The 22,000-nt window shown below is 46.5% G+C and overlaps 1 protein-coding gene across 4 annotated transcripts in view; it reads right to left on the minus strand.

Annotated features, from left to right (window-relative positions):
* FHDC1 (FH2 domain containing 1) overlaps positions 1–17,140 on the minus strand; it is a 42,826-nt gene extending 25,686 nt beyond the window's left edge. The window contains exons 1-4 of one of the 4 annotated variants that reach the window (XM_032633507.1): positions 17,008–17,125; positions 15,658–15,765; positions 10,509–11,132; positions 200–261 (exon numbers count right to left, since the gene is read on the minus strand). In XM_032633507.1, the coding sequence (XP_032489398.1) occupies positions 200–261; positions 10,509–11,054 (608 nt within the window). In that variant the 5' untranslated portion in view covers positions 11,055–11,132; positions 15,658–15,765; positions 17,008–17,125. Of the gene's footprint in view, positions 1–199; positions 262–10,508; positions 11,133–15,178; positions 15,424–15,657; positions 16,019–16,115; positions 16,149–17,007 lie in introns of those variants that run through there. The other 3 variants (XM_032633508.1, XM_032633509.1, XM_032633510.1) reach the window with 3 other exon arrangements.
* Between the last annotated feature and the right edge of the window lie 4,860 nt (positions 17,141–22,000).

Genomic DNA, 22,000 nt, shown 5'->3' on the forward strand with positions numbered 1-22,000 from the left:
CTGACTATGTTTTTATGGAGGAAAACAGCGGAAAGCGACACACACTTGGGGCCTCCTCAAGCCACGTGTCTAAAAACAATTTGAAAGTGTGAGGGATGGCTTTTCCTCATTAGAATCTGCATTTCGGCTCACACCCACAGGCTCTGATGCTGACGAGCAGGGATGTGACTAAAGTTTCAAATGTGTGCAAAAATCTTACTTCTTAAACTGCTTTAGAAATATCCCAATGTTCATGCTCCGTTTTGCATCCAAGATAGTAATCTGGAAAAAAACAAAGACACGTAAGATTATTAAAGTATGGATAAGAAGAGTTGGAGGAAAGATGAGAATTAAAACCTATCAAAATACAACACCAGTTTTAATGTATAAGAGAGTAATTCCCAATATGTAAATCTGGTGATTAACTGATGCACCTAATATAGTTTTATGAATATCAAAATACTATTATCTCACCAAATTTACTTTCTGCAATATGTATTTCCTTAATGGTAATAATTACATATATCTGGGCTTCCCTGGTGGCGCAGTGGTTGAGAATCTGCCTGTTAATGCAGGGGACACGGGTTCGAGCCCTGGTCTGGGAAGATCCCACATGCCGCGGAGCAACTAGGCCCGTGAGCCACAACTACTGAGCCTGCGCGTCTGGAGCCTGTGCTCCGCCACAAGAGAGGCCGCGATAGTGAGAAGCCCGCGCACCGCGATGAAGGGTGGCCCCCGCTTGCCACAACTAGAGAAAGCCCTTGCACAGAAATGAAGACCCAACACAGCCAAAAATAAATAAATTAATTAATTAAAAAAATAATAATTACATATATCTTTTTGGTTTTTTTTTTGGCTGCGCCATGCGGCTTGCAGGATCTTAGTTCCCTGACCAAGGATCGAATCTGGGCCTAAATCAGTGAAAACGCTGAGTCTTAACCACTGGCCCACAGGGAATTCCCATATAGATCTATTTTAATATTGTATAATTTAAAATAAATTATATTAACATTTTCTAAATTTTGCAATTTCCTCTTAGAATAGTACAGCCCACGTTTAAAAGCCCTAATTTGGAAATAGATGTCTTAGCATAGCCAGAATCATATGAGAGTTGAACTCTGAAGCTATTGCAGAGTGAGTCCCAACGCTGAATCAGGGATGTAAAAGGACCAACACTGTTATTTTCAGAAACATAACAAAATTCTTAATATTTTTCTAAAGGAAAATTTTATTTTCATTGGGAAAGAATATGTATGTCCAGTAGCCCTTTTAGGAGGAGGTAAGAAAGCGTCCTACACTTTATTTACTCAGAATTTAAAAAGAAAAACTTTTGTGCTGTATTTTACCAAGTCTAAGATGCGTTGTTTTTGTTTATTGGCATATGAATATCTCTGGAATCAGGATATGTCTTATAATATATGGATCATCTTTGATTTAATAAAATATGGTGGCCATTCTAATGTACCATCCAAACCCAGATTTTGGCTGCAATAGATTTAAGCTGTTCAGAATTACAGTAGTCTCCCCTTACCCACAGTTTCAGTCACCCTAGGTCAACAGAAATCTGAAAATATTAAATGCAAAATTCCAGAAATAAACAATTCATAAGTTTTAAACCGTGTGCTGTTCTGAGCAGAGTAATGAAATCTGAAATCTCACGTCTCGGGACGTGAATCATCCCTTTGTCCAGTGTATCCTGCCCGTTAGTCACTTAGTAGCCACCTTGGTTATGGGGTTATTGTCACGGTACCACAGTGCTTGTTCTCAAGTGACCCTTATTTTACGTAGTAATGACCTCAAAGTGCAGGAGTAGTGACGATGGCAACTTAGATATGCCACAAAGAGGCCGTAGAGAGCTTCCTTTAAGGGAAAAGGTGAAAGTTCTCAATAAGGAAAGAAAAAACTTGTATGCCAAGGTTGCTAAGATCTACGGTAAGAACGAATCTTCCATCCATGAAATTGTGAAGAAGGAAAAAGAAATTCTTGCTAGTTTTGCTGTTGCACCTTGAACTGCAAAAGGTAAGAGCCACAGTGCGAGATAAGTGCTTCGTTACAATGGAAAAGGCATTAAATTTGTACAAGGTATTTTGAGAGAGAGACCACATTCACGTAACTTTTATTATAGTACGTTGTTATTGATGAAATATAAATTCGTATTCTAAGGCAAATCAAGGAAAATGTAAACATAAAAAATTTTCTCTGCCCTTTGGCCTCCTCTTTCCCCTCTACAGGCATTGCGTATCTGCCTTATGCATCGACCAAACCTCCCCATCAGCAGAAATACCTGCTCAACCATAAAGAGCAACATTCTCCTGGCATCAACAAGATAACTCCTTAGGAGATAACCTTCCTTCTTAATCTTGTAAGGGGCCACCATGACCTATGACCCACTATTCGCTTTGTACGGGTATATCTGGACTGTGTAAACTGTCAATAATACGTCATTTAATGCACAGTCCTCTGTCTCAAAAATTTATACAACTGTGCTTTGACCTGTAATGGGCGGAACAGTTTCAGAGCTTTCTGAGAGGCTGCTCCCGGGTTATAATCCTCAATTTGGCTCAAACAAAATTTTCTGTCTTTCTTAGATCAGCTGATCCATTTTTGTTCGCTGACGTTATTGTTGGTCTATTTTGTTATTCCTTATTGTTGTTAATCTCTTACTGTGCCTAACTGATAAATTAAACTTTATCATAGTTGCGTATGTGTAGGAAAAAACACAGTACAGATCTTCCTCGACTTATGTCCAGATAAACCCACCATAAATTGAAAATACTGAAAAATGCATTTAATACACCTAATCTACCGAACATCACAGCTTAGCCCAGCCTACTTTAAACGTGTTCAGAACCTTTACATTAGCCTACAGTTAGGCAAAATCATCTAACACAAAGCCTATTTTATAACAAAGTGTGGGACATCTCGTGTAATTAATGGGATACTGTACTGAAAGTGGAAAACAGAATGTCTGTCAGTGTATCGATTGTTTGCCCTTGTGATCGCATGGCTGATGGGAGCTGCTGCACCACCATTGCCCCAGCATCACAAGAGGGGCTGTACCGCAAATGGCTAGTGGGGAAAGATCAAAACTCAAAATTCCAAGAACGGCTTCTACTGTATGCCTATTGCTCTCACACCATCATAAAGGAGAAAAATCTTAAGTTGAACCGTCATGGGACCATCTGTGTATATAGGGTTTGGTACTATCCACGGTTTCAGGCGTCCTCTGGGGGTCCTGGAACGTATCCCCCACAGATAAGGGAGAACTACTATAATAATTTGGAAGGGTTTTATCAGACTAAAATTTAGACAGAATCTTTTTTCAGGGGGTGGGTATTGTTAAATACAGAAGCCATTTCTTTGGAAGTAAATATCCAGGATACATGGAAGAAAGATAACCTTAAAAGTCCGCAATTTTCCCCATTTGTTTTTTGGAAAAGGGAGACGAGCGAAATAGGAATGTTGTTATAAGGCTCTTTCTTTCCAAAAGTATGTGATACACTGTGAACAAAAAAGAATCGGGTTTCAGATTAAATTCTTGATCTCCGGGCCTGCTTCTAAGTTTATAAGAGGCAGCAAGTCTGTTAACCAAAGTTAATGGGACTTCCTGGCTAGAAGGTTAAATTTTTACAAGAGTGTGGTTGCCTTCTTTTGAAGACTAATCTTAAACAATCACATTATTTACTGTCCTAGGGGTTTATTTCGTGTTAACACAATCACCTGCCAGCCATAAACTAAACTCCCAAGCTAAAAGGACAGGCTCCTTGTTGGAATTCTACCCAGGGATAACAGTTCAAGTTCAGTGTAGAGGGAGGGGAGAGGAGAGGGGAAAGAAAGGGTGAGAATAAAACCTGTCAAACTTAACATCCTTTAAGAGGAAAGCTTTTACCAAAGAGAGGAATATGAATTTAAGACAGAAACTATGTCCTTATTATAATTCACAAATTACAAAGTAGGAGCAAGTGCATTGATCTGGCTATATACATACATATATCCGGAGAGCTTTCTCTGCACTCACTTCTATCCAGAATGGGGGAAAAACTTTTTATATTTTTTCATTAAATTACCACCTCCTGCTACATTTAACCCTTGACAGCGGCACCCTCTCCGCCTCCACACCCAAGCCCCACCCTCACCCTCTTCACCCCTCAACCCTCTGGGACTCTGTATCCTCAGCCTAGATCCATAGCTATTATTGCTGGAAAAGTGGTGGAGAAATTACTGTTATTGTTCCTATTTGACAGATAAGGAAACTGAGCCTCAGAGATGTCATTTTATACCTTCCCCAAAGCAATACTGAACTGAAATGCCCCAGGGTCTCTCTGGTTCCTGTTCACTCTAGTTCCTGTGACTTTCAATATTGCTGCTGATAAAGGAGAACAGAGAAGTAGGGAAGGTTCCCCACCAGCCCAGTATCCACATTGGGATGCTTCTCTGGGAATGGGGGCAGATCTGCAGAGAGCCATCCACGGGGCCTGGCCGAGGCCCCTGGTGACCCCAGAGTTGTATCTGTGGGACGAAGGCCAGGACTCACGTTCTCACCAGCTGAGACGGCCGCCGGGAGTGGAGCTCAGGCAGGGAGTGGAGCTCAGGCCGTGGGGAGCACAGGGGGCCACGCCTGGGGCAGCAGCTGTGTCACCAGCGAGGAAACTGGTCACTAATTTAAGGGAATCCGGCAACACTCCTAAGGGAAAACCTGGGCTGGCCATCGCTGAGCAGCGTAAGGGGGAAAACAAAGCCCAGCGCCTCCTCCAAACCACAGGAAAATGAGACCGTTGATAACACTGCAGGGACAGTGTCCTTCTCTCCGGCCATCCTCAGCTCTGCCCAGTGCACGGGCAGTCTCCTCTCAGAGGGCATCACACTCAGCCTTCTAAAGCGGTGTTATTACACAGTCCTTTAAAGAGGGTTATCACTACATGTGTAAATTAGCTTATCTTACTTCCCAAAGGCTTGCCGGCAGTTCAGACGCCCAAGCGTGTGCAGCTAGAGGTGCTTTTGAGTCACTCCCAGGAGCGCACTCCTCGTGGACTGCACAGGTGGAGACAAACAACCCTGGGAACAGGGGTGAACTGACCTGGCCCCTCCCTCCCCACCAGTTCAATTAATCCGTACCTACTCTTCTGGACACCGCAGGCCTGCTGAGGCAGGTGTACTCAGCACGCACAGAGCTCATGGCTTGTCCCATTAAAGGCCCACCCGAGAGTTACGCCATCCCTGGTGAACAGGGGAGCAAAGACGTCCCACCCGCTCTCGTAACAGTCTCCCCACAGACTGCCAGGCGGTGGGGCTGTTCAGATCCCTCTGAGGCACTGAAACAGCAGTGCTGCGTGCTCAGGGAAGCATGTGAACGGCTACACCCCCAGCCCCACCTGTTCAAACCTCCATATAAGCTCTCCTCCTTTTCTTCTTCTGCAATTCTTGCACTCTCATCCATCCACCACAAAATCTGCCTCCCATATTCGTTAAAGGAAGAAGGAACTTTTCTTTTTTAGTTGGGGTAAAATACACATAACAGTTACCATCTTAACAGTTTTTATGTGTACAGTTCAGTGGCAATAGGTACATTCACACTGTTGTGGAATCATCACCACCATCCGCCTCCAGAACCCTTCATCTTGCAAAACTGAAACGCTGTCCCCATTAAACACTAACTCCCCGCTTCCCCTCCCCACCCCCTGGCAGCCACCATTCTACTTTCTGTCTCGGTGAATCGGACTACTCTGGGTACTTCATATAAGTGAAAGCATACAGTATTTGTCCTTTGGTGACTGGTTTATTTCATTTAGCGTAATGTCCTTAAGGTGGAAGAAGAAATTCTTAAATCATTTTACCTTCAGTTTGTCAAAGGAGGCTTCCTTACCTACTTAAGTAACACTAAATACTAGTTATTTCAATCCTATGTCAGATCTGAAAAGCAATATTTTAAAAATCTTCCTGTATCCACTAATATAGACTTAGCTTTTGGGTTCTGATGGTTTTGCATTCTTTTTAAATTTTTGGTTGGCTATTCATTGGGAAATGTCCCTCTCCCAGCTCTGAGGAAAAAAATGATAGTCCAGTTGAAGCTTTTTTTTCCCTTTCAAATACTCTACCTAGTTCTATAGTTCTCAACTGAGCATGTCTCAGAATTCTAGAACATTCTGGGACCATAACAAAAGTTGACAAAGAATGACTGATACCTGAATTACTGTGTGGGAGAATAACATTACTTTTCGTAAACTTAGAAAAACCAATCTTCCTTCCTTCCTCTCTCTTTCCTGTCCTCTCTTTTTCTAATAAGCAATTTTTATTATTTCTTATGTGGGATAATTAACTAACACTAATTGTAATACTACCACAGACACCATAGTGAATGACCTCAAGTGTTTCAATGTTTGCATTTTCTTTTTCATTTTTAAATTTCAGTTTTATGGAGGTATAATTGACAAATAAAACTGCCAGATATTTAAGGTGCACATCATGGTGATTTGATATATGTATACACTATATACTTGTATACATTCCCTCCATCACCTCACATGTTTACTTACTTATTTATTTACTTATTTATTTTTTGGTGAGAACAATTAAGTTCTACTCTTTTAGCAAATTTCAATTACAGAATACAGCATTATCAGCTATAGTTGCCAGGTTTCACATTATGCCCTTAGACCCTATTCATATTATTGTGTTTTCTCTGTGAACCCCTATTTTGACTTATCATACAGATACCTTATAAGATAGCCCCTTTGCTCCCTTGGTTCAGTTCTGTCAGTTCAGTTTACTTTCTTTGGAGGATAACAAATGGCTAGGGCTGTCCTTGCCTTGAGAGCATTTCAGATTCTGTAGGGAGACAAGGGCAGCCCCAACTAACCAGCTCCAAGGGGCTGAAGAGCAGTGCTAACAGATGGATGGGGGTTTCTCAAACGTGAGATCACCAAACTCGGAAAAGAAGGTGGAGTTTGAGTTGAACCTCTTTATTATTATCCCCAGTAATACCCTTTGTTATTTCTAATTACTTTACTAAAGTTTATTATCGTAACATCTGTAGCTTCTTCAAGTTAATTTTTGTCTAGCAAAGATACAAAGATAGCATTTCATAACCTCTTCCCCCTTTACTACATGTTCTAACTTACTATTTTAGATGTTGTTCTACCTAAATTCAGCCATTCCCAAACCCAGCTCTTCCCTGTCTCCCAGTAACTTCTTCCTTCGTAGTATAACGGAACTTATTTGTAGTGCTTTATAGGCCCTTTAAAGCCGGAGCCAACCTCATAATGGCAGGCCATATCTGTAGGAGGTTATTACATTTCAAGGGAACATAATCTGATCCGTGGCACGTTTGAGGCTTCAGAATTATGATCTGTGTGGCAGCAGATGGGAAGGCCACGTTTCCAGGCTCAGGATGGGTCCCCCGGCCAAACATGCTATGTATATGTATTCTCCAGTCCACACAGTTTCAACCCTGGACTCCACTTTCTACAGAGTGAATTGGAAGATTTATTACTGGTCCATGTTAGACTATCATTCTGCTGCATTGTAACTTCTTTAAAGAAAATCTAATGAGGGAAGAAAACAGCATGTACTATAGTCTTTTACCAAAAAAAAAAAGTATATATAATACTTCTAGCCATGTTGGAGATAGCATGAAAAATGGAAACGAATTCTGGGTAACCCTCTGTGAAGTGACAATATTATCTAATCTTCCCTTAAATCCATCCACCTACACTACTTATCCTACCTGAGTACTGAGAAGTTGAAGAGTTAGATTATCTTATGATACACAGTCACGGCAATTTAATTTTTCTTTCTAGACTGCTATCTCGCAGATTAGAACCTACATGTGTTAAAGATATCTGCACACCCACCATTCATAGCAGCATTATTCACAAAAGCCAAAAGGTGGAAGCAACCCAAGTGTCCATCAACAAATGACTGGATAAACAAGATGTGGTATATACATACAATGGAATATTATTCAGCCTTAAAATTCTGGTACATGCTACAACATGGATGAACCTTGAGGACATTATGCTGAGTAAAACAGTCCAGTCACAAAAAGACAAATAGTGGGACTTCCCTGACGGTCTAGTGGTTAAGACTCCGCTCTTCCAATGCAGGGGGTGTGGGTTCCATCCCTGGTTAGGGAGCTAAGATCCCACATGCCACGCGGCCAAAAACAAAAAAACAAAAAACAACTCTTCTGAAACTCTTAAATGGTTCCTTTAAAAAAAAAAAAAAAGACAGATACTGTGTGAGGTACCTAGAGTACTCAGGTTCATAGAGACTGAAAGTAGAAGGGTGGCTTCCAGGGGCTGGGGGGAGTGGGGGGATGGGGAACAGCGTTTCAGTTTTGCGAGATGCAGAGGATTCTGTGGATGGATAGTGATGGCATCCTTCCAACGATGTGGATGTTTCTGTGCCACTGAATTGTACGCTTACAAATTGTTAAGAGGGTGAATGTTATGTTATATATATTTTACCACCGTTTAAAAAATAATTGTTCAGTTTCAGGTTTTTTCTTTTTTTAAAGTTAAAGAAAAACAAACAAAAAGAGTAAAGACATGTACCTAGGGTGTAGAGAGGCAAAAAGAAAGATTCTTTTTACCTGAATTTTAGATCTGGCCTGAGAAATGGATGTCTCTGCTTCTGCCATAGGTGGGAAAAGATGCCACACACCCTGCCACTTCCTTCCATCCGGGGGTCTTAACCCCTCTTGAAGTCACTAACATAGAGCAGCAAGTTCCACACAGCCCCCTGAACCATCACCGGCCAAATAAACGTCCCCAGTTTATAAAGGACACTCACTGCCCCTTCTAACCTGGTCAGCTGCCTCCCCAGGAGCGTGATCAAGCCAGACCCCCTTCTGTGTGTGACAGGGGCTTTCCTGAGACATGAGCTCTGTCTCCACGCACCCATCCACTCTTTTTTTAAAATGCTTCAAGGCCAGTAAGTAGAGCTAGGAAACACTGGTGAGCATGACCTACTGCCCAGCAAGGAGCCTCTGCTGGAAGCTGGGGCAGAGGCCAGTGTACTAAGGAAATGACTTCTTGCTCCTTCCTTCTGATACTGAAAGGATGCACTGAGAAATCAAAGGCCTTTGCATAAAGGAAAGAGCAGGGAAGGCCAGGTTCAGCACAGGAGGGCACTAAGGATGTCCTGAAGACTTCCTCTCAAATCATCTCACAGCTTAAGCCTAATTCTAGTCCTAGGATTCTCCACATTTTATAATAAATAGACTCTTGGCTATTTCAACAGGGGACCATACCGCCAGCTTCAAGGGCCCCCAAGTGAATTCCTGAGCCAGACAGAGAAAAGAGGTCAATACTGTCAGCTCAAGAATTCAATAATGCAGAGAGCTGCTACTTCATTCCAGAGCCCTGCCTGCCCACTCTCTTATCTAGTCAGCTCTATCTTTGACCTATTTTCTCTGCTCCTTTACAACAGATTAAAAAATGATGCATTTCTGTTGCCCCCCTTTTTTTTTGTGGTGGGGGGGACAGCATTCTTTTCTTTTAACCCCGGTTTCCTAATTATTTCTTCTAGCAAATAGAGGCTTCTTAATTTACTTTCATGTATCTAACCAGAGAGTACTTAGAAATGTAATTTTTTACAGTTTCTATGATGTTCGGTGACCTGTAGCTCTGAAGCCATGCTTTCACTTACCTTCTTATAACTTGTTAGCTTTATTTTATTTTTTTTTTTAAAGATTTTTTCGATGTGGACCATTTTTAAAGTCTTTATTGTTTGTTACAATATTGCTTCTGTTTTTTTTTGTTTTGGCCTTTTAGCCACAAGGCACGTGGGATCTTAGCTCCCCGACCAGGGATCGAACCCGCACCCCTTGCATTGGGAGGCGAAGTCTTAACCACTGGACCTCTAGGGAAGTCCTAACTTGCTAGCTTTATATTTTCCTCAAAGTAACACAGTTCCTGTTCACTGGAAATGTGCTTTGTAGAAAGTCTATCTGAAAATAGCTTTATGCTTTGGCTCTCTGGAATCTGTTCCACAATGGCCAACACTTAATTCAGAGATCCAAAGAACGAAGGCCACCTCACAACACTTGTGGAACGAAAGCTGGAGGGAAAAATAGAGATAAAAGTCTAAGGATGTACACTATTTAATGATGTTATTAAATAAAAGGCACTTTGTCTCAGAAACCTCCAGTTAATCTCAGGTAACTGAGTTCAGGAGCTCAGGTTTTTGTTTCAATGGCGACTCATAATACTGGGCTTCAGCAGAATTGCTCCACCAGGGGAAACCAGGCAGATGTGCTGGAGGCAAGGCGCTGCCGGGAGGCCAGGAGCGAGGCCTCCAGATAGCATGTTCCCTGCATGAGGTCACCATCCTCTGGGATGTCTGCCAGGATACGGCTCCATGCCTCTCACGCTTTTTTGCTACTCAGCTCAAGCTCATCATTTCCAAAGCACGTTCACTTGCATTATCTTACTTCTCAGTGATTCTAGCAGGTTTTGAAATGTACACACGTCCCCAAACACAAAACAGTGCAGTGTGGGGAGAACCATCCCTCCGTGGACCATTCTTACCTCTTCTCTGCCCTCCCTGAAGGACGAATTTAAAGGCCCTCCTCGCCCAGAAGGGGAAGACTTGGTGGTATTTTCTTGCTGCCCAAACAGCTCCTCGATGCTCTTTGTATCAATTTGGTAGTGATGCTGCTCCCTGGCTGCCAAGGTCCAGATGTTGGTTTTGCCACGAACTTGCTCCTCTGGAATGGTTTTCCAAAAAAAGCTCCTGATCCGCTTTTTCTTACCGAGGTGGCTGTAGCCGTTCAGGTGGGAGGTTGGGGGTAGTCCTGGTGGGGGAGGGGGGACCGGAGGCCCCCCAGGCAGTGGAGGGGGAGGGGGAGGGGGAGGAAACCCTTTCCCTGAGTATGGGCATGGTGGAGGTGGAGGGGGTAGAGGAGGAGGTGGTGGTGGCGGCGTTTGCCCAATCATGAATCCAGCTGTCGTGGCAATATTCCCATTTCCTTTATCACTGACCAAGGAGACACAATTCATAACGTGCATAGTACTGTTGCCTTCTAAGGAGATAATTTCTTGACCTTGGGGAAGCAGACAAGCAGACACCGACATCAAATTTGTGTCATACTTTTCCGCCCGCTAGTCTGCCGCCAGAGCAAAGGCAACTGCGTTGTGTGTCATCTTCCAAACCTGCAAAGATAAAACAACTTTAAAATCAGTGCAGGAAAACACGGCTATACTAGCGACTCCCTTCCGAGGCCAGTGCCAGTCCTCCCAGAGTAGTTGGATATTGAAATCAATGAGGGGCCACACATCCAAAAGAGAACTAAAAGGGACTAATACTTTTCTAAATGTGAACCAAATTTTACTACCTGGAAATGCTGCCAAAGCAGCAGCAATAAATCCAACCTGGAAACGTTCCATTCATCAATAAAACACATATTTACCAAGAACCCACAATAGGTTCAGCAAGTACTGCTCACTTTCTGAACAAGCTACTTGTTCATTAACTGGCTCGTTTTCTTTGGGCAGTGGATCCCCAGCCCCTGGAGAAATTACCCAAATGGCTGCAGCCCTAGTGACTCTGTCTTTTTCCAGTACGGACATGTCCCCTACCCATTAGTGGGTCAAAGGGCATCCTCCACCTTGCACATCATAGGCAGGGCATTCGGGGATGATAAAATAATTGCCAAACTCCTTCCCCTGGAGTCAGTGCCATCGTCTTCTCCCTACACTTGGTGATTCTGCTCCCTCGCAAATAGAGAAAAGAACACCAGACGTGAAGATAAAAGGTTCCAGCTCTAAATCAAGCTTTACTGCTTACAATTTTAGAAAAGCCATTTTGCCTCACTAGATTTGGAGTTTCTCATTTGTAAAATTAGGAGGTTGGCACTGACCTCCACCGTCACTTCCGATGCAGTCGTTTTGGGTTCTGGTTAAGCTCTCTGGAGCTTAACTCTCTGGAAACCACCAGAACTTCTCAGTGCCTCTTCTGCTTCTTCTGTGACACTACCAGCAGAGGAGACACACACACACAAGGGGATGCTGCCCGAATCACACCTGCCACACGGCTACCCCTTATCCACTCGGTCACTGACTTATCTTGGTGGCTTGTGTTTTTATTGACCTTTAAATGTTCGTTTTTGTTCATTTGTTGTGGACCTGATGTGAAAACAGGGGTCAGAATAACTACAGTTCTTCAGAGGTGAGGACAGGTAAGTGGAGATGTAGAACACGGGGCCCCGTGTAGGCTTGTGGAATGAGCACCCCAACTATTTGGGTGTGTGAAAAGGGGACTGTTTCATCTAGGTCATAAAGGGTCACGTGGAGGGGCTTTTTAGACCGGACTTCTGAGAGGAATTAGCTTTCTATAGCATTACTGTTCAAAGCTCATCGTTACACATCTTCATCAAACAAATGCAGAATTCTACAGGAGTAAATGGTCTGATATCACTAATTCAAATATTAAATCTTTTACACAGAATCATACACAAAAGGCAGGACTGCCTTGAGAGTAAGAGGGGAGACTCCAAGAACAGACTGCTTTTCCTCAGATCCCAGTTCTGCTACTTCTTTAGGTGTGCAACCTGGGGTGAGGTAGTTTATCTAACCTATGTTTCAGCATCCTCCTCTATACTATAAGCATATACCATTCCATTGGTTTGTATGAGAATAAATGAGCTCACTATGTGTACCCTTACCAAGATGGTACATAGTTAGCCATTATTAACACAGGTGTCACAGAAATAAAGATTTCTCTTTATTTTCACAGGCACTACATTTGCTTTAAAATATGTATTGGGTTTATAGGTAAAACGCTAGGTTACCCTTGGCTACTAGAATCATACCTTTAATATTTCCATTCTCTGCTTTCTAAGTTACTAGGTTTGTGAGCTCTGTCCCTTTTCAATACTCAGTGATTGCATATTGTTATCTCTACATTACAAGAACAAATGTTTTAATGAAACATTTAAATATTTAAGTTCTGAAAATTACGTATGGGTAGAAAATAGCATTTCCAACTATTTACTGGACAATTTTTTTTTTTAGCATTTTAACCGCTTTTAAGTGTACATCAGTGGCATTAAGTACATTCACGTGTTGTGCCATGTTATCATGGGATAATTTTTTAGAAAGTAAAACTGAAAATATTTATCCAAGCCAACTTACAGCTCACTTGAGATGCAACTAGCTTTTAAAAGGAGTTTTCATAATTATCATTAGGGGCATAGCTAGGCTGCTTTCATAGTTGGCATCCCTAAAGCAGATGACTCACTGTCAATTACAGTTTATAGTTACATCTGAACTCTTCTTTTCTCAAGACTGTACAGGTAATCTTGGCAGTTTATCCTTACATATTTTAAAATACTTCTGTACATGAAATATCTCATGTATTGAAGAATTGCTAATCCTCCAATTCACCTCCAATTCCAGATATGCTGACTTGTTTATAGATTATCTCTGTTAAGAACGGTGATAAGCTAAAAAAGTCTCCAACCTAGAAAGCAATAACTCACTCAGTGCTGCATTAGTATATGCACAGCTGTGCCACTAAACCTCACAGAGCAAATGTAGAGATACTAAGAAAGAGTGAAAAAGACTATGCCCTCGGAGGTCGTGCAACACCATCTTCATTAATACCAAAGCCCCAAAGCATGTGAGTCCTTTAGAGTATAGTCTGTTTTGCAGAGGAAGTACCAGATTAAAGCTTGTCAAAGTAAAAAGTGACACACATTAGCTATGCATCAGCAGGATTCTAACCACTGTCACCTCTCAAGAAAGAATGTTATTTTAGAAAGTTAAAGGAACAAAAGAAAATTTACAACATTGTTCCTGGTATGTTGTCTGGCTAATTTTTTCCCAGGGTAACATACAAGGATCCTAGGCCCCCAACAGCTTCTAATGAATGAGTTCTCCAGCAATGATTAGCTAAGATGCTAATGCTTTTACTACAAGCCTCAATAGGGCTTTGATAGGGTTTCCCCCTTGGGCCAGGATTTCCAATGTCAAAGCGATGGCAGGAAAAAGAGAGTGCAGACACACATTCTAACCCTTTCCACAGTCTCACGAGATATTAAAACAGAGGATACACAAAGAATATTCGATTAACTATGGTACTGTCCGCAGTAAAGATGCAAACGCATACTCTCCAGATATGCTAGGAGAACATAGGTGATGCAGCAGCCCCAAAGACGGCTGTTTCACACAGCGGGCAGCCGCAGGCAAGGACAATGGAATTAGCCTTAGGCTGTATCTGGAAAATGTCAAGTGTCCCATCAATCTCCCCAGGGCAAACAGAGACAGGCTTGTATTTAACATCTCACCTACAGGTTGGGGACCTCAGCAGCAGCAGGGGGGATGGCTGCTAAGGTTGACAAATGCCCAGCCCTGAGTAAACTGTACAGCTGTCACAGTGAGTCTCTGAAGATGAGAACTTCTGTTTGAGTCTCCTGGGTGCTAATCATGACCCATTGGGGGTAAGTCCCAGGGAAGGCCCCTCCTGGGGAGGCTACTAGCTCAGCTGAGCATCTCCCAACTGTGTGGATTTTTAATAAGGGGATGCTGTGGCCATGTACCTAGCCTTTAGCTGATCAGCAAGCAAAAAGTCTTAGAATGAGAAGGAGAATAAGGGTCTTCAAAGAAGCCCTGTGGCCCCTCCTAAACTCTCTTGTCTAAATAGCCAGGATTACTTTGCTCGTGGTGTCAGAAACATCGTTGAAGCTCTATTCTCTTCAAGGGAGTGGGTGGGAGGGAAGAAAAGAGTAAGTATGCTTAATTTCACAGTGTATTTAGGAGGAAAACACGTTTCTGAAAGCCCGTTTAGGGCTCAGAGCTCTCCTGAAAAACGGTTGCTCAGCTGGTCACTCACCCCGTAGGTCAGCAATAATCAGAAGTAAACTCCACACCAGAAAAACCTTTTCCCCTTGATTCCTGACATGTGTCACAGATGAGGTGGGATCAGGAAAGGCTGGCCCACACCCTTCTGATGACAAACGGGGGCAGAGCAAGCCGGGCGTGGAGGAGAGGCAGAGGAACACACGGCCCTATTTTACTGGGGGGAGAAGAGAGGGTGGGGAAGGGACAGGCCATTTTTAAATATGGAGTTTTTGCTCTCCACCAACTCACTGGGAACGGGCTCCTCCCCAACCACCTATCTTTCAAAATCTTTCTGGATTATTGAACACAGCACGTCAACCCCACAGTCAAACCAGAGCTGGCAACATCCAGCTCTTCACCTTGGCACTCTCGCCAGCAGTGGAAGGACCCAAGATGTTTCCAGTCCGCGCGTTTAATCTGCCGCCGCACAACATAAGCAATCCACAGATGCCCCCGAGCGCAACACCCTGGGAGCAGAGGAAGAAACGCCTGTTTCTGAATGCGCATTTTCAGCTTCTCTCAATGTCCCCAAACAAAGCAAACGGGTGCCAAAGGATGCTCTAGAGAGGAAAGGAAGCGCTCGCGACTCATTCCAGGAAGGCAACTGTGGGTCAGGGGACGAGAGGGGGGTCACAGACGGCCGAACAGCAGGCGCAGTTTCTGTGCAAACAGCTGTTTGAAAACGGACTCCTGGGTCCTGAAGAAACTCGGCGTGGGGGACACCGGGGTCCCGATTTCTTTCGCAGAGTCTGGACGCCCTAGGTCTCTGAAGTGGCGGGCGGTCCACCGCGTCCTTCCGCCCCCAACCCTCGGCCCGTGTCCCGCCCCAGCCACTCACCAAAGCGCCACCGGCTCGGCCGCACGAAAGACTCGGAGGGCGCCGCGTCCGTCCGAGTCCCCGGGGAGTCCGCGGGCCGCCAGCCCCAGCGCGTCCTTATCTGGGCGGCTGCGGAAGGAGTGAGAGAGCGGGTGCCGGTGCGCGGCCCAGACAGACGCCCACACGCGCCGCGCAGGCTCTGCGGCGGGGCCGAGGCGCGCGCCGGGGAGGGGCCGCCGCCAGCCGCGCGAGGACACGCGGGTCCACGGGGCGGACGCCGGGGCACGGCGGAACCCTCTACCTCCCGCGGGCACCGAGCGCGCGCGCGTCCTCAGGCAGAAGCTTAGTGGAGCTGCAGCCGCACTAGCTCGCCCCTCCCGGAGCCCCGCAGGGATCGCCGGCCCCGCCCCTCGCCTCGAGGGCCCCCGCCTCCCCCGCGGATCCCCGAGGCCCCGCCCCCTTCGCGGGGGCCGCCGAACCTGGCTCCTCCGAGCGGAGTGGGGGGCTCACTAAAGAAGGTGTCACCGTGCTTGAAGCGAAAGGGGGATCTCCCAGTTTGCGGGCTCCGCCCCCTCCTCGAACCTCCGCGGCGACACCTCCCCACGTCTGGGGTCCGGGTCCCGAGCGCGGGGGAGAGAGCCTCACGGCCGCAGTGCGGAGCAGCCAAAAGGAGCGGGGAACAGCCGGCGAGAAAAACACAGAGGGGAGACTCCTGGTGTTTGGTCGGAGGATTAAACCGAGAGCCCGGTGTCCCCGAGCTGGGGCACTGAAGAGGCTGGAGGTGACCCGCCAGCCCACCCACTTCCTCCCTAAACTTCCACAAGCGCAGGGCTCAACTTCTAAGCTGAACTTCGCACGGGCAGAGCGAACGTGCCAGAGCGAGTACCGCCTTGTCCTCGGTCCGTATCACCCGGACGCGGTCCTGGCCAGCCCCGCACCACAGTCAGGAGGGGCAAGTCGTGGCTCCCCCGCTGGCCAGGGACCCGGCGCGGGCGCCCCCAGTTGCTCGCTCTTGGACGGGCGGGGATCAAGTGGGAGCTCAGTTTAGCCAAAAGTCCTGGCAGCTAAAGCTAAATCAGCCGGCCCAGGTTTAACCCGAAGGCGGCCCGGGACCTAGCTGGTCCAGACGCGCGCGTCTTCCCCTCAAAGGACGGATGGCTGTCCTCTGCGGCCCAGGGAGTGCAGCCGCCAAAGTCGGGGGAGCTCAAACCTCCCCAGCCTGCCCGGTGAGGCTCGAAGGCAGCCGAGATTCAGTGCCACAGCCCTCGGTCCTGACGGATCCCCGCCCCCGGCCCTCCGGAGCCGAGGAGGCTCGGTCCCCGGGTGCCCCTGAGCAGCGATCGCTCTGCCTGGGCCGTGCGACTCACTCACCCGCGGCTGGAGCTCCCAGCGCGCGCTCCTCTCTCCCCGCCGCCCGCGGTCTCCCAGCGCCGTCGCCTCCTCCTGGGACACTGCAGTCAGGGCTGCTCGGGGCCGCGAGGGGGCAGGGCGGCGCGGGGCGGGGCGCGGCCGCTGCCTCAGGTAACAATGCTGCAGACCAGGCTGCTCCCAGCGCCAGCTGCAAAGGGCAGCACGCCCTTTCCAGCTCGGCCCTTCCTCCCTCCCGCCCTTGAGCACCAACATCGGCGCTGCGGCGCTCACCTTCACCTGCGCGGGGCCCCGGAGGCTTGGGAGCCGCCACCCGGCAGGCAGCTGCCAGCACCTGAAGGCTGGATCGGGGCGGCCACCGAGGAAAGTAGGGGCGGCGACGGGAGACAGAGATGTACGGACTGTGAAGAAGAGCTAGGTGTCCTCGTGGAACCAGCCAGGGGAGGCGGCAAGCTGGCTCTGAACCGGCAAGTGGCTCCACAAAGGAGCCTCTGCGGCAGCCTCCCCGACACCCTCTCCTGCGCACACGCGCGCGCACACACGTGCGCACACGCACACTCATTCACGCTCAGCTCAAACCCCGCGCGCACACAGGCCACCCTCTGCCCAACACACTCGTTTTTCCCTGGAGCAGGAGGCAGCATCTGGGTGAACTGTCCCAGCCCGCGTGGCCGAGTCCCAGCCGGGCCGGAGCTTCCCAAAGGTCAGCTTCTCCCTGGGACCTGCCATCCTGCAAGTTTGTTACTTTTCTTTTCTTTTCTTTCTTTCTTTTTCTTTTTTTTAAATCTCCTCAATGATGATGGTAACAGAAACCTTTCAGTTATATATAAAAGAAAAAGTCCACTCCAGGACTGATCACATGAACAGATGCTGTCTGGGAAAGGCTCCTCACAGGAGGAAACCGGGGAATGGTTTTATCGCATCTTTTTTCAAAGTGACTTATGATGCCAGGCAGTGAGAACCGAGTAATCAAAGAAAACCTATCCCCGGAGAACTGACTGATCTGAAATCAGCTGCAGGGGTGGGGAGGCGCCCTCTGCGGGGATGAAGTCATTGCTGCCTTTGGCTCTGTGCTCCCAGTTAACAGACCAGGGCTTATCCAGCCTCTGGAGCCTGATGACTTCCGCCTCGCCACCCTGGTCCACAGCCCCTGAACTCACAGGACAGAATTCTCAACCTCCACAGGAATAGAAAAAGAGAAGCTATTAGGGTAAAAACTGAAAACAGACAAACAACCAAAAAGCAAAATTCTGCCCACCAACAGCCCATTTTTTAGCCATGGACCAGGCTGACACTAACCATCAAGAGAAGTAGATCCAACTAAGACCACAGAAAATCTCAAGGAGTGGGAAGTGTAATAAAAGAGAAAACCCCATGCTCGGGGACTTAATATTAACCCCAAAGGAATACTGACTGCACAGGCAAAAGTTAAATTACAGAATATCAAAGTGAGGGCTTAATGGAATCCTCTCCTTTTCTTTTATGTCAGTCTCGCCAGATGAGGAGTCGAGCCACTGCACACTTCCTGCTTGTCAAGCCCCCCTCCAACCTGGGCTTCCCTACAATGTACTGAGTGTGTATTCTAAAATCAGTCACTTTTTTGAAGGGTCAAGTCCAGTGACCCGTCCTCAGCCCCTCAGCCCTTTGATGTCCTGCAGCATCCTGGCCTACAGGCCTTCTCTCTGCCTCTTCTGCTGACCCTTCTTGTCCTTTGAGGACGGTAACCAGATTCTTCCAACTCTTTATTTCCCATTATCCCATGGGTACTGCCTTCTGACTTCAACCTGAAGGGGCCCAGATTTTGTGGGGCCTGAAGCTTGTGTAACTCATGAGGGAGCTTTTAAAAGAAAAACAATAAAAACTTATACACCAACACAACAGCAGCTACGCCCTTTTGGAAGTGTCTGGGGAAAGTTAGAGGCACAAAAACTTGAGCTCCGAGGTAAACCCACTTCTGATTTCACCTCTATGTCAGGGATTCTTGAATCCATATTGTCCGTGTAATGATTCAAGTCCAAATTCATTGTCCAAAAGTCAACTCCTCTGTCTCTCAAAACTACTACTCTTCCGGCCTGCACCCCTTACTTAAAGACCCGACTTTTAAAATTCGAAATCCCAGCTTTCCCTTGGGTTCTTTTCCTCTTTTACATTTTTTATATCCAAGTATTTGCCAAATTTGTTGCTCTTTCCCTAGTAAGATCTCTTCCATCTGTACTTTACAGCCACTGCCACTACACGTGCCCTGATTAGAGGAAAGGGGAACTGATGTTCATTTGCTGTTGGCTATGTGTCAGGCATCACACTTGATTCTCACAACCATCCTAGAAACCCTACCTTCTGTGTTGTCTGGCTTAGACAAGTGAAATCGGACTGGTGCATCCACTGCCTCAGCCATCTTTCTGCCTCTCCCCTCTTCTCCCTACTCTGCTGTCAGGTCAGTGTTTTTAAAAGTCTGATTTTGGGCTTCCCTGGGGGTGCAGTGGTTAAGGATCCACCTGCCAATGCAGGGGACACGAGTTCGAGCCCTGGTCCGGGAAGATCCCACATGCCTCGGAGCAACTAAGCCCGTGTGCCACAACTACTGAGCCTGCGTGCCACAACTAGTAAAGCTCGCACGCCTGGAGCCCGTGCTCCGCAACAAGAGAAGCCACTGCAGTGAGAAGCCCACACAGCACAACGAAGAGTAGCCCTGCTCGCTGAAACTAGAGAAAACCTGCACACAGCAACGAAGACCCAAAGCTGCCAAAAATAAATAAAATGAATTTAAAGAAAAAAGTCTGATTTCATCACACTACGCACCTGTTCAAGCCTTCTGTAGATTACGTAGGTGCCTACGGGGAAGGCTGCCTCTAGCAGCATGCCTCCATCTCCACGATGTGAAGCGCCCCATTTCACTGTTTGTAGATGGTGTTTTTTTGTGTGTTTTTTTGTGGTACGCGGGCCTCTCTCACTGTTGTGGCCTCTCCCGTTGCGGAGCACAGGCTCCGGACGCGCAGGCTCAGCGGCCACGGCTCACGGGCCTATCCGCTCCGCGGCATGTGGCATCCTCCTGGACCGGGCACAAACCCGCGTCCCCTGCATCAGCAGCCGGACTCCCAACCACTGCGCCACCAGGGAAGCCCCTGTAGATGTATTTTTGATGCATTTGCGGGTGGAAGTGAGATCCACATCCTTTTACTCTGCCATCTTGATTCCCTCCCACTTCACTCGAGCAGCATTTTGTGCTACCCCTGAATGTGACAATGCTTATTTTGATTCTTCTTTTCGGTGTTGTGCATATGAGGTGGCCAAGAAGTACTTGAATAGAGCAGAACACAGCTCTCATGTAGAGTCAAGATCCTGATGCATTGGATTGGAGGCTGCAAATCCAGAGGACGATTTATTCTTCATTTATTAATTGTGAGCCACACCTTCATCTCACCTAAGATCGTGCTTGGGAGTATACACTACCAAATGTAAAATCGAGAGCTAGTGGGAAGCAGCCGCATAGCACAGGGAGATGAGCTCGGTGCTTTGTGACCACCTAGAGGGGTGGGACAGGGAGGGTGGGAGGGAGACGCAAGAGGGAGGGGATATGGGGATATATGTATATGTATAACTGATTCACTTTGTTATACAGCAGAAACTGACACACCATTGTAAAGCAATTATACTCCAATAAAGATGCTAAAAAAAAATAATAAAAAAAGGACCCGCCATTCATCTGTATCCCAGCAACCTGCCAGCCACCCTGTCTGCGAGGAAGGCTGGAGAGACTCCTGAAGCCAAGCCCCCCAAAGTCAGCGCAGCCCTGGAGCTTGTGGCTTGGAGCTGGCTGTTGCTGCTACGTCCTGGGCTCCTGAGCCTTGGTCAGTGGCCAGCCCACACTCCTGCAAGCAAGCCACACCTCCTGAGAGTGTGCCAGTGGCTCAGAGTGGCCTCCCTGTGTGCCGGCTGCAAGCCCTACTGAAGAATTCTGTTTGCAGCTTGCTCCTCCCTCTCCCCAGGCTGTCCCTTCCAGATCGCTCCATTTCCTTTGCCCAGTTCATTTCCTTTCTTCCAGCTTCACCTCCTCAGCCCTGAGAAGCTTTCATTTTCTCCTACATCAAGCGTTTTGGACTTGAATCTGTCATTAGGAGCCATGAAACAAACTTTCAAACCAAAATGAAGCAAATGCCAGGATGCATTCTAAAGAAGACCTCACAGTTCTAAGACAGGCTTATTTGCTCAAAGAGTAAGTCTAATCCATGAGCTGACTTCATGGGCCCTCTGGGGACCACAGTGGACACACTGAAACGAGTCCCCTCTGGTATAGGATTAAGGCATCAAACTCATTTTTATTTTTTTATTTTATTCTATTTTTTAACATCCTTATTGGAGTATAATTGCTTTATAATAGTGTGTTAGTTTCTGCTGTACAACAAAGTGAATCAGCTATACATATACATATATCCCCGTATCCCCTCCCTCTTGCGTCTCCCTCCCACCCTCCCTATCCCACCCCTCTAGGTGGTCACAAAGCACCGAGCTCATCTCCCTGTGCTATGTGGCTGATTTCCAAAGCTATCTATTTTACTTTTGGTATACATGTCCATGCCACTCTCTCACTTCGGCCCAGCTTACCTTTCCCACTCCCCGTGTCCTCAAGTCCATTCTCTAGGTCTGCGTCTTTATTCCTGTCCTGCCCCTAGGTTCTTCAGAACCATTTTTAAATTTTTTTTAGATTCCATATATATGGGTTAGAATATGGTATTTGTTTTTCTCTTTCTGACTTACTTCACTCTGTATGACAGACTCTAGGTCCATCCACCTAACTACAAATAACTCAATTTCCTTTCTTTTTATGGTTGAGTAATATTCCATTGTATGTATGTGCCACATCTTCTTTATCCATTCATCTGTTGATGGATACTTAGGTTGCTTCCATGTCCTGGCTATCGTAAATAGAGCTGCAATGAACATTGTGGTACATGACTCTTTTTGAATTATGGTTTTCTCAGGGTATATACTCAGGAGT

Source organism: Phocoena sinus, chromosome 5 (genome assembly GCF_008692025.1).
Source record: "Phocoena sinus isolate mPhoSin1 chromosome 5, mPhoSin1.pri, whole genome shotgun sequence".
NCBI classification, from domain to species: domain Eukaryota; kingdom Metazoa; phylum Chordata; class Mammalia; order Artiodactyla; family Phocoenidae; genus Phocoena; species Phocoena sinus.